At 41.1% G+C, this 15,533-nt stretch overlaps 1 protein-coding gene across 1 annotated transcript in view; it reads left to right on the forward strand.

The window, feature by feature from the left end:
* Window positions 1-15,296, forward strand: part of FSTL4 (follistatin like 4) — a 29,355-nt gene extending 14,059 nt beyond the window's left edge. Inside the window, exons 6-10 of the mRNA XM_010173938.2 lie at window positions 3,701-3,819; window positions 6,981-7,130; window positions 7,754-7,861; window positions 11,219-11,328; window positions 14,491-15,296. Coding sequence (XP_010172240.2) covers window positions 3,701-3,819; window positions 6,981-7,130; window positions 7,754-7,861; window positions 11,219-11,328; window positions 14,491-15,193 — 1,190 coding nt within the window. The 3' untranslated portion in view covers window positions 15,194-15,296. The remainder of the gene's footprint in view (window positions 1-3,700; window positions 3,820-6,980; window positions 7,131-7,753; window positions 7,862-11,218; window positions 11,329-14,490) is intronic.
* Window positions 15,297-15,533: the final 237 nt, after the last annotated feature.

Consider the following 15,533-nt stretch of genomic DNA (forward strand, 5'->3'; position numbering starts at 1 on the left):
TCTGCTTAGAAGTGAAATCTCTGGTGCATCTGATCAGTCCAGGGTGCATCATCTATCTGCAAGATGCTGCATGGCTGTTGATACACTGCATCCCTTATGCTCCTTTTTAAAGAAAGTAGTTGAACAACCCTACCAGATGTAGAAGTATAATAATATTTAAACAACAACTAAGAAGTTGGTTGCAGGAAGTCTTGTTATAATTCTGTTAAGCAATATGGACTTACTGCACATTTTAAATAAAAGTATGAGCAACGTACAGGGAAAGCATGGGCAGTAGGAGCAGATTTACTATCCATATTCTTAAACAATCCAGTATCTTTAGAGCAGGTTTATTCCCCTGCCTGTGTTGTTCTATAGTATTTGATCAGCACGTTCATTTTAGACAAAGAATCCATCCAACGTACTTTAGCATGTGAAATCTTGGCACGGAGAAAGAGGGAAGAGAGGAGTGGTGGTTTGCTTTTTCCATTTTATATGTATTCTTTCAATTCCATGAAAAAGAAAACTTAGGTGTAAGTAGCAATATTAACAAATTGATGGGTGGACTTGAGCTCCTTTAAAATAATCTCATCCTCATGCCCACAAGGTCAGTAGTAACTGAAGCTATTGGGAAAATGCCTAGAGAGAATATTGCCTAGAACAAGCTTTTGCTGCAAGTCAAAGTTCTCACACAAGTAATTGGTCATTTTAAGAGTCAGTCTATCAGCGTGTTCTCAAAACCTTTCACAGACCACGTGCAAGTAAAACCTCAAGAAATGAGTGCACATAGAATGACCAGCCAGTTAAACATGGAACTAGAAGCACATGCAATATTTGCTCAAGGTACAAGCTAGTTTTTAATTTTGTACAGAGAAAATTACAAGTAGCCCAAATGTAAGGTAGAGATTTGTTTTTATGCCAGTGTTCATTTTTGCAGTGAGTGTTGCTTTCTTTATACGTGGATGAAGAGAGCATATCGTGCCAGCAGGCAATTTTCAGTTGTATGAATGTATGCACTTAAAAAGCTGAAAGCCTTTTTATTATCAAATTTAAGTTCTAAAATTCTTCCAAGCATTTAGATTAAATTGAGGAAAATTATTGAAGTGTCAGATCAGAGGAGAGAGTTCCACAGTGGCAAATTTGCCCTTTGATCTCAAAGGAGGGAAATACAAATGTACACTCAGATGGAGATTGTACTCTTCAAATAAAGAAAACTCTTGTAGTCATCAGGTGTCCTCCTGAAGATTTAAAAGAATAAAGATATTAGAGCCAACTTCATCTGGAATGGTTCAAATAAGAGCTGTCATGTTTAGGAGACCCTCCCCATTCTTAATGGGGTTTTGGTTACATTAGGTTTTCTGTTACACAGATGAGGTGTGTTCCCTTTTTATAACACCTTTAATTTTTGAACTAGTTTTGTCATCCAACCTGCAATGTCTTCCAATAAAGGGAAAAAAAGAAAAACCCTCCTCGTTAGTCCCCTAATTCCCAATCTAATACCTGTCTCACTAATATAAATAACACAACTGAGCAAAATTTTCCATTTCCCATCTCTGTACTGAAAAAATTCCCCGGTCTGAGGAGTTGTAGCAGTGTAATCAAGAGCAGAGTCTGTTTTACTGATGTCCATGAGATCGTTAGAGATGTACCCCAATCAAGATGACAAATACTTCTGAAGTTACAATAAAACACCTAGTTTGTCTATTAAAATCTTGCTTTGTATAAAAATCAGTGTGAAGATTACTCTCTGAAAAAAAGTATCTTAATTTAAATTGTTAAACTTTTAAAAGAGAATACCTGAATGCTATTAGTAATTTATATCATTTTTTAACTAGTCAGCAGAAAAACTTGCACTCATTTCACTGTAAAATAAGTGGTGGGACTTACCAAGTCACTAACTCTAAACCTACTGGGATAAAATTATTATCAAAGTATTTGGGTGACTAATTAAGACCTTAGTTTGGGAATACACACTCATTGTAATAGGATCATCAGACAAAATCACGCTACTATCCTGCATGAAAATAATAATAAGCATCTTCACAATGGTCATAATTCGTTGCCTGCCTGTTTCCACTTTGTAGGATTAAAATCCTTTACTCATGAAAATACGTGCACTCATTCCAGCCAGGGTCACATTCTGCCCTCTGATGTATTCACTCAAATCCCACTGAAGCAGGTGGGAGTTGTGTGCATGCTGTGAGCGCAGAGTTTGGTCCAAAGAGCCCAAATGAAATATTTTAACAATATTCTCTTAACGAATTAACCCTTAGTCCATAAGGGTAACTTAGTTCTCGATGGAAGTTCAGTAGCTTTTTTTCTACGTGCATGATCCCACACGGTGGTGTCACATGGTGTGTGTACCCACCTGATGCCCTTGCTGGGGCATTTCTGTGGTGTGGTTTAGAGAGACTCAACTTCAACATTGTCAGTAGAGCCATCACCACTTGCTGAGGCATTGTACTCCGTAGCTACTTATTTGGCACAAAAAGAAGGGGGTTTAGCTCAAAAAAAAAAAACCCAAACCCTCCTAGTCTTACTAAATACTATGTATTTTATGAAATTTTACAAAAATGTGTTTATCCAAATTACACGTTTTTACCATGAAGTTTTCCTGTGATGATTTAGACCTCGATCCTGCAAACACTTGAGAGATGTGAGGAACTCTGTAGATGTGAGCAGCGTTTACAGCTGCCAACACAGGACCAGCCGAGGGAATCGTAACACTGAACGTTGTTCAGATCTGTAGAACCTTATTTCTCCATGGGTAAAATGTAATTAATCACAAATTATCACATCACCATATCGTTGGCAGATAAGTACACTATCAACATTACTGGGGGCGACAGTGGTCATTGCAAAGACTTACTGGTGGGGGTTTGAAAAAGATGAAATGACTCTTGGATCTTTCTAACTAGATTGTTTGAAAAGATCCCAAACATTTCTTAAAGATGCTCGTTACTGCAATTGCATGTAGCTGAAGAACAACTAAATGTTTTAAGGCATTTCTGCATGACAGAAATGAGAAAATACGATCTCCTAACAGCAAAGCAATGACAGCCAATTTTCCAAATCTCCTGGAATGCCCCAGTTGGATAAATGAGTGCTATTGCGATGCTGAACGACTCCACATTTGTGAATTACAGTTTGTAAGATTTCAAAAATGTATTTGTTTTGGTGGCTATAGTTAGTTTAAGAAAATAGAGAATATATTTTCATTCACGGAACAGATGTTAAGCACGTTGATTTTGCATCGCGGTGACAAGAAATCGAGTTAACTGTAGCGGGACAACCTTCAGATTAATTTTAACTAAAGCTTCTCAAGTCCTTAAATTATTCTCAAGCTATTTATAATGAAAATATAAAAAACCTTAAGTCATCATCTGAGGGAGCTACGGTGTAACACAGGGGCTTCTTTTGATCAAAACCCCCTTTGGTACCTATGAACAAGACCTGAACGCAGTTATTTGTGGACAACAGCCGCCACCAAGGCAATGCATTTTTGAATGTGTCTGTACCTCTTCACTCCTTGAAGCCCTTGTTGTGACATGAAATTTTGATTTTGTGAATGCACCAACTGCATCCAAATTACCAATTTTTATGTAAGGCAGATTTTATTTGTTGGGGGAGGAGGGAGAGGGTTTTTTTAAAAGTCCTAAGAACTGTGAATACATAAAAAAAAAAAAAAAATCCTACTCCTTTTGCTTTATCCTCCTTCAAGGCCTGAGTGTTGGGAATATGTTCTATGTCTTTTCTGATGATGGGATCACAGTCCTTCAGCCAAACGAATGTGAAATCCGGAGACACATCAGGCCCGAAGAGAGGATTTTCACAAGTTATGTAAGTCCTAAACCCAGCAGCGACAGCAGGGAAACTTTCTCTTAATCTCTTCCAAGGTTGTTATTGCTAAAGAACCCATTTGACACGGTGATGTTGGAACTTGATGGGCTTCATGTGGCATCCCTGGGGTATATCATCTTCTCCTCTTGGAAATTAAGGGAACCATGTATGTTATAAGATTGCCATGGAGGATTACTGACCTGCTGCAGAGAATTTGACTACAGTTACCATGACAAAATGTAGGCAAAGATTTTTCACTTGTCCTGTTTGACCTATTTACATCTCCACACCCAAAAGTTGTCACTGGGCTGTACTGAAAGGACAGAAGTCAATAGCAAGGAGATGCACACATCACTCCCTAGTGCTGACTGGCCCTTTTTACTGATGGCTAAAGGAGCGGGCTACTTTCTGCTCTTTAGAAATCATTTCCCAGGTTAAACCACAGGTGAATAAGGATGCACGGAGGATGGTTGTGCCATGCTGGTCCTCTGCATCTTTTCAACTGAACCAAAGATTCACCCCATCCTTGTTTGCTGTCTGGCATTTTCTGCCAGCACTGAGTTTACCTAACCCTTGCTTTAGGAAATCACAAGGAAAATTAGTTCAGGTGTCAGTGAACGTCAAGAATTGGCTCGTACGCAGTGGAGCTCAACATGACAAGTGGGATGACATGAGCCTGGAGGCCCTGGGAGGCCAATGTTTTTGGTGACCTGTGTCTTGTACTCATGGGTGGTAACACACACCATGTATATGTTTATGAAACTATCAAATCTCATAAAATACACGTGCTGAAATACATCCAGAAATGCTTTGTCAGGCCCTGCTTTATTTGGGTTTTTTTTTAAAGGCTCAGTTTACAGGGAAAGCTGAGAATGTGGCTCCTTTCTGAAGACAAGGGCTTTCAATTTTGGGCTGAATAAAAGGGGAGAATCACTATCATGATCCCTGCAGGCTGGGTCAGGCTCTGCTGCCATGGGTCACAATCTTCTCATGAGTCTGTATTGAGGATTTTTTTAAATCTCAGTAAATTTGTGGTTGGTATTGGTTTTTGTAGTTTGGGTTTGGTTTTTTTTTCCCCACTGAAATATTTTAATATTCTTTACTTGAAATCCAGACTGATGCTCACCCCAAGTTTGGTCCTTAGCATTGGTTTAATATTAAGCTACACAGCTACTCAGAGACAGAAATCTTGTGTTTCTTTTCCAAAGAAACTGTAAATATTGAAGAGGTGGTTCTGGAGAAACAGCTTGAAAAGAACAAAGGAGAGAGGACACTTGAGGAAATAATGTCAGCACAATGGTGGGCATAAAAGGGATTTTTAACGTCATTACTTGGCTGCCTTTCAGAGAGACCACGAAGGGTTTCCTACGGATATCATAGGGCCTTTTGCCTTGGTATAGGGAGCATTGACTTTTTTTTTTCCCCCCTCTCTTTTCCCTTTTAATATCTTGAGTGTTTGCCACACAGGCAGTGACACCAGCCTGCAATGATAGGCGGGTTTCTACAACAAAGGTTTTTTCATCTGCTATTAGAGGGCACAAAAGCAGATAGAGCAGCCACAGCTGAGCACTGTAGCAGAAAGGCCGATGACCTTTCTCGGCTCCTGTTGGTTTGGGTGGATGCTGTGTTGTGAGAGCCCAAGCCCTCATGCACAGCCAAGGATGAGGAAGGCAGTTTGGAGGCTGACATGTGTGTGAACAGCTGCTGGAAGCCCAAGGCTGGCTTTTGTAGCATGTTTTCTCTTGCGGTAGCATAGATCCCCAGCCTGGCTGGAGGACCAGAAAGGAAAATGCAGCAAGCTAGTGAGTCTTTTATCTTCTTCTTGTAGCAATAGGATGAGGTGTAATGGTTTTAAACTAGAAAAAGGCAGATTTAGGCTGGGTATTAGGACAAAGTTCTTCAATATGAGGCTGATGGAACAGGTTGCCCAGAGAGGTGATGGAGGGAGGCCCCATCCCTGGAGTTATTCAAGGTCAGGCTTGATGGGTCTTTGAGCAACCTGCTCTAGTAAAGATGTCCCTGCTTACTGCAGGGAGGTTAGACTAGATGACCTTTGAAGGTCCCTTCCAACCCAATACATTCTATGAACCCTTACACCTTTCAGCACCTTTCCACCGAGGTGCTGAACCAACAGAGCTGGGCTGCTTAGAGGTGAAATCTTTTTATCCATAACCATCACTCTGATACAGGGCTGGTGTTGGCATGGCTTTCACTTGAGCTGCCTCTTTCCCCCCTACAAACTCTGCTTCTCTAATTGCTTTCCCCTTAGGGAGGTTGTGCCATTATTTAAAGCAACCTGGCTGTTGTATTGACAAGATTTAAAACCAACAGTTGCTCTCACTGAAATATATATATGTGTTCATTTAGTTTTACACTCGTTTCCACACCGCAGCCTCATCCCACACAAATGCTCTTTCACATAAAGCAACTCGACAGAAGGAGAATCGATGAAGAGTAGCCAACGTGCAGAAGCTTGTTGGTGAGATCATGTGTGACTCTTCAAACACAGAGTACCAGTGAGCTCCCACTAAAGCTAATACCAGTCTTGCACAGGACTTAATGAGTGGAGGATCAGAGACAAAATATGACATCAGGCAGTTGTGAACAGGATTTGGTCCAAAGCAAGAGAATTAGGTTCCTTTGGGACAGGGGAAGTCTCTGTGTTGGAACAATAGACTGTAGGACCCTACTTGTTTTGCTGCTGAGTACAGGCATCTTAGAGCACACTCTCCTGAACTGAAAATAAAGACTTTATGAAAAATATAAAGCTGTGATTCAGTTAATGCGAATCTCTTTTTTTTTTTTTTTTTCAAAACACAGAGTGAGTGTTCCATTGCTAATCAATGCTGACAGCACTGCAAGTCTTGATGAACCACAGAGTACTTCAAAAGATAGATCCATAGACTGTGTGGTTATTTAAATTCAATGTGAGTTTGCAGGAGGTCCAGCTGTTTAATGTCACTGGGTAGAGCCAGGCTGCAGTGTGCTACCTGATAAAAATAATTATTTCATGTTTTCCAGGATAGAAAGGGGAAAAAAAAAATCATACTAATGGACTTCTTTTCTGTGCTTTTCAAGGCTAAGCTTCTTGCTGCTCCACACCCTGAACTTGCAGAAATTAAACCTTTTCTCCTTTTCTTTTCTTTTTTTTTTCTCCTCAGGAAGAGATCTGTCCTAGAGCGGAAGGTGAAGGCACTCAGTCCTGCCTCTGGGCTTCAGCAGTCAATGTCAGAGACAAGTACATTTATGTGACACAGCCTAAGCAGAACAGAGTAATGATAATTGATATCCAGACTCAGAAAGCCGTGCAGGTACTTACAAGGGGAATGCTTTATTCAGTGATGGCAAAAGACTTTGATATGGGACAAAAAAAAAAAGTAGATCTTGGCCCAGTGGATCTGCTGACATCGCTAAAAAGTTGGGCCTGTGTTGTTTTCTCCCATGGGGTCACACTGTAACCTCACTGGCAGGGAAAAACTCCTTTACAGGCTGTTTCTCATCATCTTGGGGCTGTATCTGCAGCCAGGCTTGCAGCTAGCCTGGTTAAATAATGCTCGAATGAATTTCTGGCTTAGGCTTACTGAGCCGCTGCCTGACCTTGATTATAAGCAGGTTGGGAAGAATGAACTGGTGTGGGTATAATTCAAGCAGAAATTGGCCCCTGATCTACTGGCTCTAAGGAACAGTGTAAGATGGAGCGATATCGCTGGAAAACGGCACTGAGCAGCCAGATTTTTTTTCTACTGCTGGTGCTGCTGCTGATCCCATAATTGATTGGAAGGTAATTGTGCAAAGCTGCAGAAATGGGTGTAACAGTGGCACGTGGGAATGCCTGCAGTAAACTAAGACAATATTTGTCACGTGTGTTTGGGTCACTATGTAAATACCTATCTCTGGATTTGTTTGTTGTTTGTTGTGTTGTTGTTTTTTTAAGTCCTTGGATGTTGACCCTTTACCGACCAAATTACATTATGACAAGTCCCACGACCAAGTGTGGGTGCTTAGCTGGGGTGACATGCAGAAGTCCTCACCAACACTACAGGTAAGTCCTTATGCACCTGAGCCTTTGCCCTTCCTTGACTTGGCACCATCAGTTAGCAAGCTGGTGGCTGGTTGGTTGCAGGTAATTAACAGCATTTAACAGTCTGGATGTAAAAGCTGCTGTTTCATTTGCATAGCTAGTGTGTTTTATTCATCCCTCCTCCGTCCATCCTCACATATTTTTCCTGCTGTTTAATTTGTTTTTGAGCAATGACTGTGCCCTAGGCTGGCAGCAGGGCTGCTTTGTTGCCAAGGTCTGTTTTGTTTTAAGGTTGATGACAGAGCCAAGTGCCGTAAAGTCATAGAGCAAGGGCTGGCAGCTGACTGCGAGCAGCACGAGCCTGCGATGCTCCAAGTCATTTGTGCAGCCTGCGTGAGAGCAGCTTCATTTTAACTTGATTGAGGTCTAAAAGCAGTGGGTTCCAAGAAACCACAAAGAACACACTTTCTGCATAGAAATCTGTGACTCTCTAGGCTACTGGTAGTGTTTTATTGGCTGAGCAATGCGTTCAAGGATGAGTTTAAGCTAGGGACTAAGTGTGTGTTCACTGCAGAGCTGCAGTGCACCCTTCTCAGATATTGTGATGACCTGCAAACTCTTCTGTCTGGGGAGTTTGGGGGCATTGTGTGTAAAAAGAAACATTAAAAGGTCATAGAATCACAGAATGTTGTGAGTTGGAAGTGACCCACCAGGATGATGGAGTCCAACTCCTGTCCCTGCACAGGACAATCCCAACATTCACACCATGTCCCTGAGGGCCTTGGCCAAATGCTGCTGGAATCTTGTCAGGCTTGGTGCCATGAGCACCTCCCTGGGGAGCCTGTTCCAGGGCTCCACCACCCTCTGCCTCAAGAACCTTTTCCTCATGGCCAACCTCACCCTCCCCTGCCACATCTTCCTGCCATTTCCTCTGCTTCTATCATTGTTTGCCAAAAGGTGAATGAATTGTACAGTGCCTCAAGATTCCATCCTCTCTCAGGGTGACTAGCCTGTCCACCTTGTTGTGCATTGAGCAAAAGCACCCTGTTCTCCAGTTTGGTAAAGGCATTTACCTCTTACCTTCCACATAAAAGTCCAGGTTTTCTGACAGTGCACTGAATTGCTGCTTATTTTCTTTAAACTCATGTTGTCACTTGTCTGTCACAAGCCTTCGTCCTCCTTTTGGTTGATGATGGAGCATAATGTGGTAGAATTGTTCCTTTCACAGTAAAATGCATAAAAGGTCTCTAGGGCATGAAAACATAAACAGCAAAAGTAAAACCTCAGGGACAAATCCTGTTATTGGGTGTCAGTGGATCCACTGGAGCGGTGCCAGTGAGCTCCCTGGAGCTGCTCCATGCTCAGCACCATCAGACCCACAGTGATATTGGGCTCTCTGGGGCACAGTAATGCACGTAGGTTTGGACAACTAAATTAGCTTCTGTTTCTGGATTGCCCTGAAGGATTCACTCTTCAGTTGATGGTACAGAAACACTTAAGTGCAGGCATCTAATTGGGCATTTTACTGCTGCTGTATGTCCTATGACAGAGTTGACACCAGAGCAGTAGTTTGATACCAGAGTAGATTTGATGCTTCTCTGATAGTTTTTTTTCTGACACTTGCTGCCCAACCTTTCCGGAAACATATGTGTCATGTGAATAGTCCTTCTACCAGAAATGTTTGCTTCTAAGTTTACATCAAAGCATTCCCCAACAGGCAGAGAAGAAGGATGGCTGTGCTTTCTGACCTAAAAACCTACAAATCTGGAGTCTACATTAGTCATGAGGCTGCCCAAGTCTTTGCTGGAGATGGTACCCCTGAAGATGGGACGAGCCATCCCCACCAGTCACATGCTCCATCTGAGATAATGGCTCCAACCTGCAGACTTTCAAAAATAAGGAGTGGACCAGCAATGCAATATGGGCATTTTCAAGAAAATACACCAGAAATGGAATGGAGGGCAAATAAATGAAGGTTTCTGAGGCAGTGCCACCAGCTTGTCTCACCTGGGGACGAGCAGTTTCCTGTACAGGGCATCAGGAGACAAAATGGGCTCTCTTTACCCTTTCTGACTTAATTGCTTCCATCCAGCTGTGAGAGGTTTCTGTAATTAAAGGAGAGATGGCACAAGCATGTGATTATTAAGAAGAACACACCATCTGCACAGTTGGAAACTTGTTATGAGGCTCCAGCTCTCAGATAGTCCTTTCTGTTATCTTTATGAAGTGCAGTTACACATGTAGAGAAGGAGATTAGCATCAGCATCAGCAGATCTGTTCTTTTTTCTGACCTTCTTTCCCAAAAGGTGGGCAGTGACTAATTTGGCAAAGTTTGTGCTGCAAGACCTGCAGTGGTTAGTTGCAGACATGCAATAAAATATCTTTTTTAGCAAAGATGCTGCTGCAGAGGTTGATCTAAATTTCCACTTGTTCTTTGGAAGTCTGGGATTTATCAAATAGCCCAGGCAGCTGACTAATGGGATGTTGTGGTTTAGCCATTACTGGCTTCTGGGAAGTGAACGTCTTGGCCTCGTGAAAGCACTGTGCAAGAGTGGACGTCTTTCTTGAGCAGTCTAATTGGAAGAAATCTAAATGGCACAACCAGAACAGCTGTCTGAACTAAACCTTGTAGGGATTTAGCATTTCCTTAATGAATTATGTAGCTATAAATTCAAAGCAACTCCTGTTGCACGTAGAGCAGCAGAAGTTCCTAATGAATGGACTCAAGTCATCTTGAACCGAGAAAATAATTTGAGTATTTAACATTTTAATTATTGAAAACTTCTACCTGTCCTTTCCTGGAACGGTGGAGGAGCTGAGTTTCTGTGGCTGTGGAGATGAGCACTGTGCTGGAGGACAGCATGGGGAGGGACAACCAAAGGGCTTTTCTCTCCTCTTCCCTGGATTTTATATGGTGTGATCCATGGATGAACAGTTCTTCAAAGTGATAATTATCTGCTGTGAGTTAGCATTTGATCCTTCAAGCTGGTAAATTATCACTGTGCATTTAAGTGAGATTAATAAATATGACCATGAAATAAATGTTTATTTTAGACAGTGAGGAATAAATTCTTGTGGTCTTAGTATTGTCGTACTACTTCAGCTCCTACGTGACTGCTCCTTCTCAAGATATAAACATCTTAGGAAAGTAGAGTTGTGTATTTACCTTTACCAATGTCAGGCCTCAAGTACTATTTATTAACATACTTTTTTCAAGGCAGCTACGCCAAATAATATTGTGCAGTCGTTAATCAATTTGAGTCTACTACATCCCTGGGAAAAGCCACTCGGTACCATGTACGACTGTGTAATCTATATTTACCTTTCAGCCTTACTCACTGCTTTTCCTGTACTCAACCTTGTGTATATTTATTGTAGGTAATACCAGAGGCAAGTGCAGGGGAGGAGCAGCATGTTATCCGCACGCCGTTTGAAGGAGTGGATGATTTTTTTATACCACCTACAAATCTTATTATTAATCACGTTAGGTAAGAAATGATCTTAATGAATAGCAACAGTGACCATGCTGCTCTCTTCTAGTGGGCGTCCTGCTAATAGTCTTACAGCACTTGATGAATTTTAATGAATGAATTTGTGATCAAGCTAACTACTTTTAACCCCGTTTTCACATCTGAAATGGAGAAATGATTGAGAAAACTACCTGTAGTTATTCAACAGATCAATGAAACTGAAAGAAACAAACCTGGATTTCTCTTAGACCGTGCACAGGCATTCAAACTTCAGCTTGGTCACCCATATCTCCTTGCAGCAAAGTATCACCCTGGCTTGCTTGTGCTGGGGATTTGATGGCCAAAAAGCTGCCTTCTCTCCTCAAAACTACTTTATGGATCTGGATAAAAACCTGGGTCAAAGATTTATTGCCTGAAGGGGTAAAAGTTTATTCTAACTGAAGCATAGAGCATGGTTCATCTACATGTTTTCAACTCGTTCAAATATTGGATCTCTGTGTGAGGTGTGTGGTTTGAGCAGAAAAGCGGTATGTGCTGCATATTAAAAAAAACCCAAAACAACCCTCTCTGAACCATCAGTTTTGAATGTTAATGTGATGTGGTGGTTAATGAGATTGTGTAACTAACATACTAATAACTCGGAGTAGCACTGGCTGTTTCCCAGCAGGCACAGGAAGCCTCCCATTAACATTATCAAAATTGATGATAACTGCACAGCAATTTATAGTATTCTTACCATGTTATAACATAACAACTGTTTAACCATCTTCTCTCCCCAGTATTGTTTAGCTAAGTTAAAACACTCAAAAAATCATAATGGAACTCCTTACATTAATCTTGGGTTCCCTGCAGTGAGCACGGAGGACAGAGGGGTCACGCTTAAATGATGATGTGTTGAATCTGATCCAAAATAAATAACTTCTGCTTCCTGAAACACCAAACAATGAGACATACTTCATGGCTGCCATTCTTAATTTTTTCCTGCCTCATTTTTCCAGTTTGCTTTCAAAATATCATTATGACTAATAGTAGTGCCAGGAGGTAGATGACTCTGCTGAATGTTAAAGCCTGAGATGAGGTGTGTTCTGGGTTCAAACACAAGAAGGTGGAACGATTACACTTTTTGTTGTTGTTGTTTTATCATCTTTTTGCTTCAGTGTGATTAATCGACTGTATACAGATGATCTTCCATAAGAAATATTAAATGCAGATAATTGTCTACAAGTTTCCCATGTGCAAAGCAGAGAATGCTGTGCCTAATTCCCCATTTCATTTGGTCAGAGCCAGATCTTTGTCCATTCTCTCTCACCCTCAGCACAGAAAAATAATTGCTCACAGTGTAATGAGACTTACTGAAATCATGTTCTAAATTCTCCAGTCTGAAACAATAAATGACATTACCAGCCTTTCCCAGGAAGGTGAATATTTAAGCAATCTCTTCACAAGCCAAAAAATATTTGTATGCAAATATTCCTGCATATGTATTTCAGCTGCCTGTTATTTCAGATGGATATCTAAGAGTGTATCCGTTTTTATTAGTTCCCAGGGTAGATTGTTGTCTATTAAAAACTCCCTAAATGCAAGGGTTTTCTTGGAGATTTCAGATCACAGATTTCACGCTAGTACTGTGCCTCTTTGGCTGCTATGTGCACATAAAACACATTCTGACCCACTTTTTTAAATTAAAGTTTATGATAAGAACCATTTTTTAACTTCTTCAGGCATTTGGCCAAGTATTAAGGAAGTCTTAGGGAAAAAAAAAAAAAAATGCTGTAAGGGAAAGCATTTTTTTAAAGTGTACTTAAAATGCATTCATCCAGGAGAAATACAAGTGTCATATCCAATTTGCCCACACACAGTGTGCTACGAAGCTCCGCTGCAGATACTTTCTGAAGTCTCTAATGGATGTGAGTGTAATGGGAAAATGAAAGGCTTAGCCCAGTGATTTTCATGGCATCATACACTACATTGGCTCGTTCTTTAGAAGTGAAATCATTGCGGAGTGTCTCATTGACAGATGGATTAAGAATAAAGAAATAAACCCAGTGTTTTAAGCAAAATATATATTATCCACACGCAAGCACGTTGTCCTCCACGTTTCACAAAGCAATTTTACATCTTTCAGGGAAAAGATACAAAACTAAGCACTCACTTCATTTCCTTCCGTCTGCATTGAATGGATGAAAAGACACTCAATGTTAAATTCATTTTCGTAAGTCAGTATCAGTGACCTGTGAATCCAGGGGAACACAAACAGGCTGTTTCTATGGGCTCCCGCTCAAATTAAGCAGAAACCTTTCTTGGCTATTCTTGACCTTTTCTTGTCTTCAGCAAAGGTCAGATGAGCTGCAGTATATATCTTTTATAGAACATTTATTCTCTGCTCACTCTTGTCCGCCTTCTCTTGAGACAGAAAACAAAGACCCCCTTTTCTTCAGTGCACCCTGGCTGCTTATGTTCCTCGAGAAATGTTTTACACCTTCCATGGACTGGCAGGACAGTGCTTAACAAAGTCTACTCTACACCTCAGCCTTGCCAGCTCCAGCAGTGGTCCCCAACCACCACGGGTAGCAAACACACATCACAGCTACCCTCTGATGTTAATCTAAGACATGAGATTGGGCGTGGTCTTCACTTAGTGGTTATACACATAACTCAAAGTTGTTTTCTGGCCCCAACCCAACAGGAATATGCTTTATTTTGAACAGGTTTCTATTTTGAGATTGAAGAAGTCTTGAATATATATTGAATTACATCTCTCTAGGCCTGAAACAGGTTGAATACAAAACTGTTGAACAAAACATCCAAGATGTTTGAACAAAACATCCAAGATGTTTGAACAAAACATCTACAAAACACCCAAGCCTTGATATCATTCCTATTGTAAATTAGTCTTCCTAATAAAAGGCTTCAGCTCTTGAAGATGTTATTCAAATACCCAAACACACATTCAAGCTTCCAGGATCAGGTTGCTAATTTTAACTGAAATATACACCTCCTTTTAGCACACTTCAGAAGCACTAAAACGAGAGCGCTTTCTTACAGAGAAGAGACAGGGTTACTGCACACGCTTCCGAAACCAGCAGGATAGAGTTTCCCAGTTCTGCTGACTTCTGTCTTTTTTCAAGCATATCACCGTGTCTCCAGAGATGACTTCAGTGTCACGTTTTTCTATTTCAGGTTTGGCTTCATCTTTAACAAATCCAAATCCGCAGTTCACAAAATTGACCTGGAAACTGTGACCCACATCAAGACTATCAACTTCAAAAACTATAGCTGCATCCCACAGACCATGGCTTATACCCACCTGGGCGGTTACTTCTTTGTCCAGTGTAGGAGGAATAGGTGGGTGGCTGCGTTGCCACAGCTCATTATTGACAGCGTTACCGATGCCGTCATCGGCCCCAACAGCGACGTGTCGGGCACACCTTATATCTCACCGGACGGACGCTATTTGGTCAGTGCAGATGAAGACAGTGGCAGGATCAAAGTCCAGACTCTAACTGTCCGAGGGGAAATCAAGTTGATTTATGACTTACAAACAAACATACATGTATCTGATCTGACATTTCAACCCTCTTTCACTGAAGGCAATCAGTACTATATATATGCTGCTTCACATTTGCAAACGGATGTGCTTTTTGTAGAGCTGTCAACGGGGAAAATGAATGTACTGAAGAATTTAAAGGACCCTATCACATCCAAAGACTGGCCCTGGAGCAGCTACAACAGAATTATGAAAGACAGTGGGTTATTTGGACAGTATCTCATTACACCAGCTAAAGATTCATTGTTTGTTATAAATGGGAGGCAAAATACGTTACGCTGTGAGGTTTCAGGTATAAGGAGGGGTAACACAGTGGTCTGGGTTGGCGAAGTATGAAAGGGCAATAGCAGTAGAGCCTTTGGCAGGCAAGTACTGGTTGGACCTTTACACTGCAACAAGGGAGCAGTAGCGTTGTATATTTTTACACTGGGAAAAAAAAAAAAAAAAAAAAAAAAAAAAAAGAAAAAACGCCCCCCCCCCTGTATAGGCTTCATGGTACAACACTGGTCTACTTGCGAATTTTATAATATAAGGTATGCTCTGCTAATAGGAAGTGGTTTTGAAGGGATATTTTTTATTTGGGGGTATGATTTGTGGTTATGAGAAAAATGCTGGGAAGCGAATAATATCTCCGCTGAGATACCGAATAAGCCACGAAACCTAGTAGAACAAAACA

This window comes from Antrostomus carolinensis, unplaced genomic scaffold (genome assembly GCF_000700745.2).
Source record: "Antrostomus carolinensis isolate BGI_N321 unplaced genomic scaffold, ASM70074v2 scaffold9678, whole genome shotgun sequence".
Classification (NCBI taxonomy): Eukaryota; Metazoa; Chordata; class Aves; order Caprimulgiformes; family Caprimulgidae; genus Antrostomus; species Antrostomus carolinensis.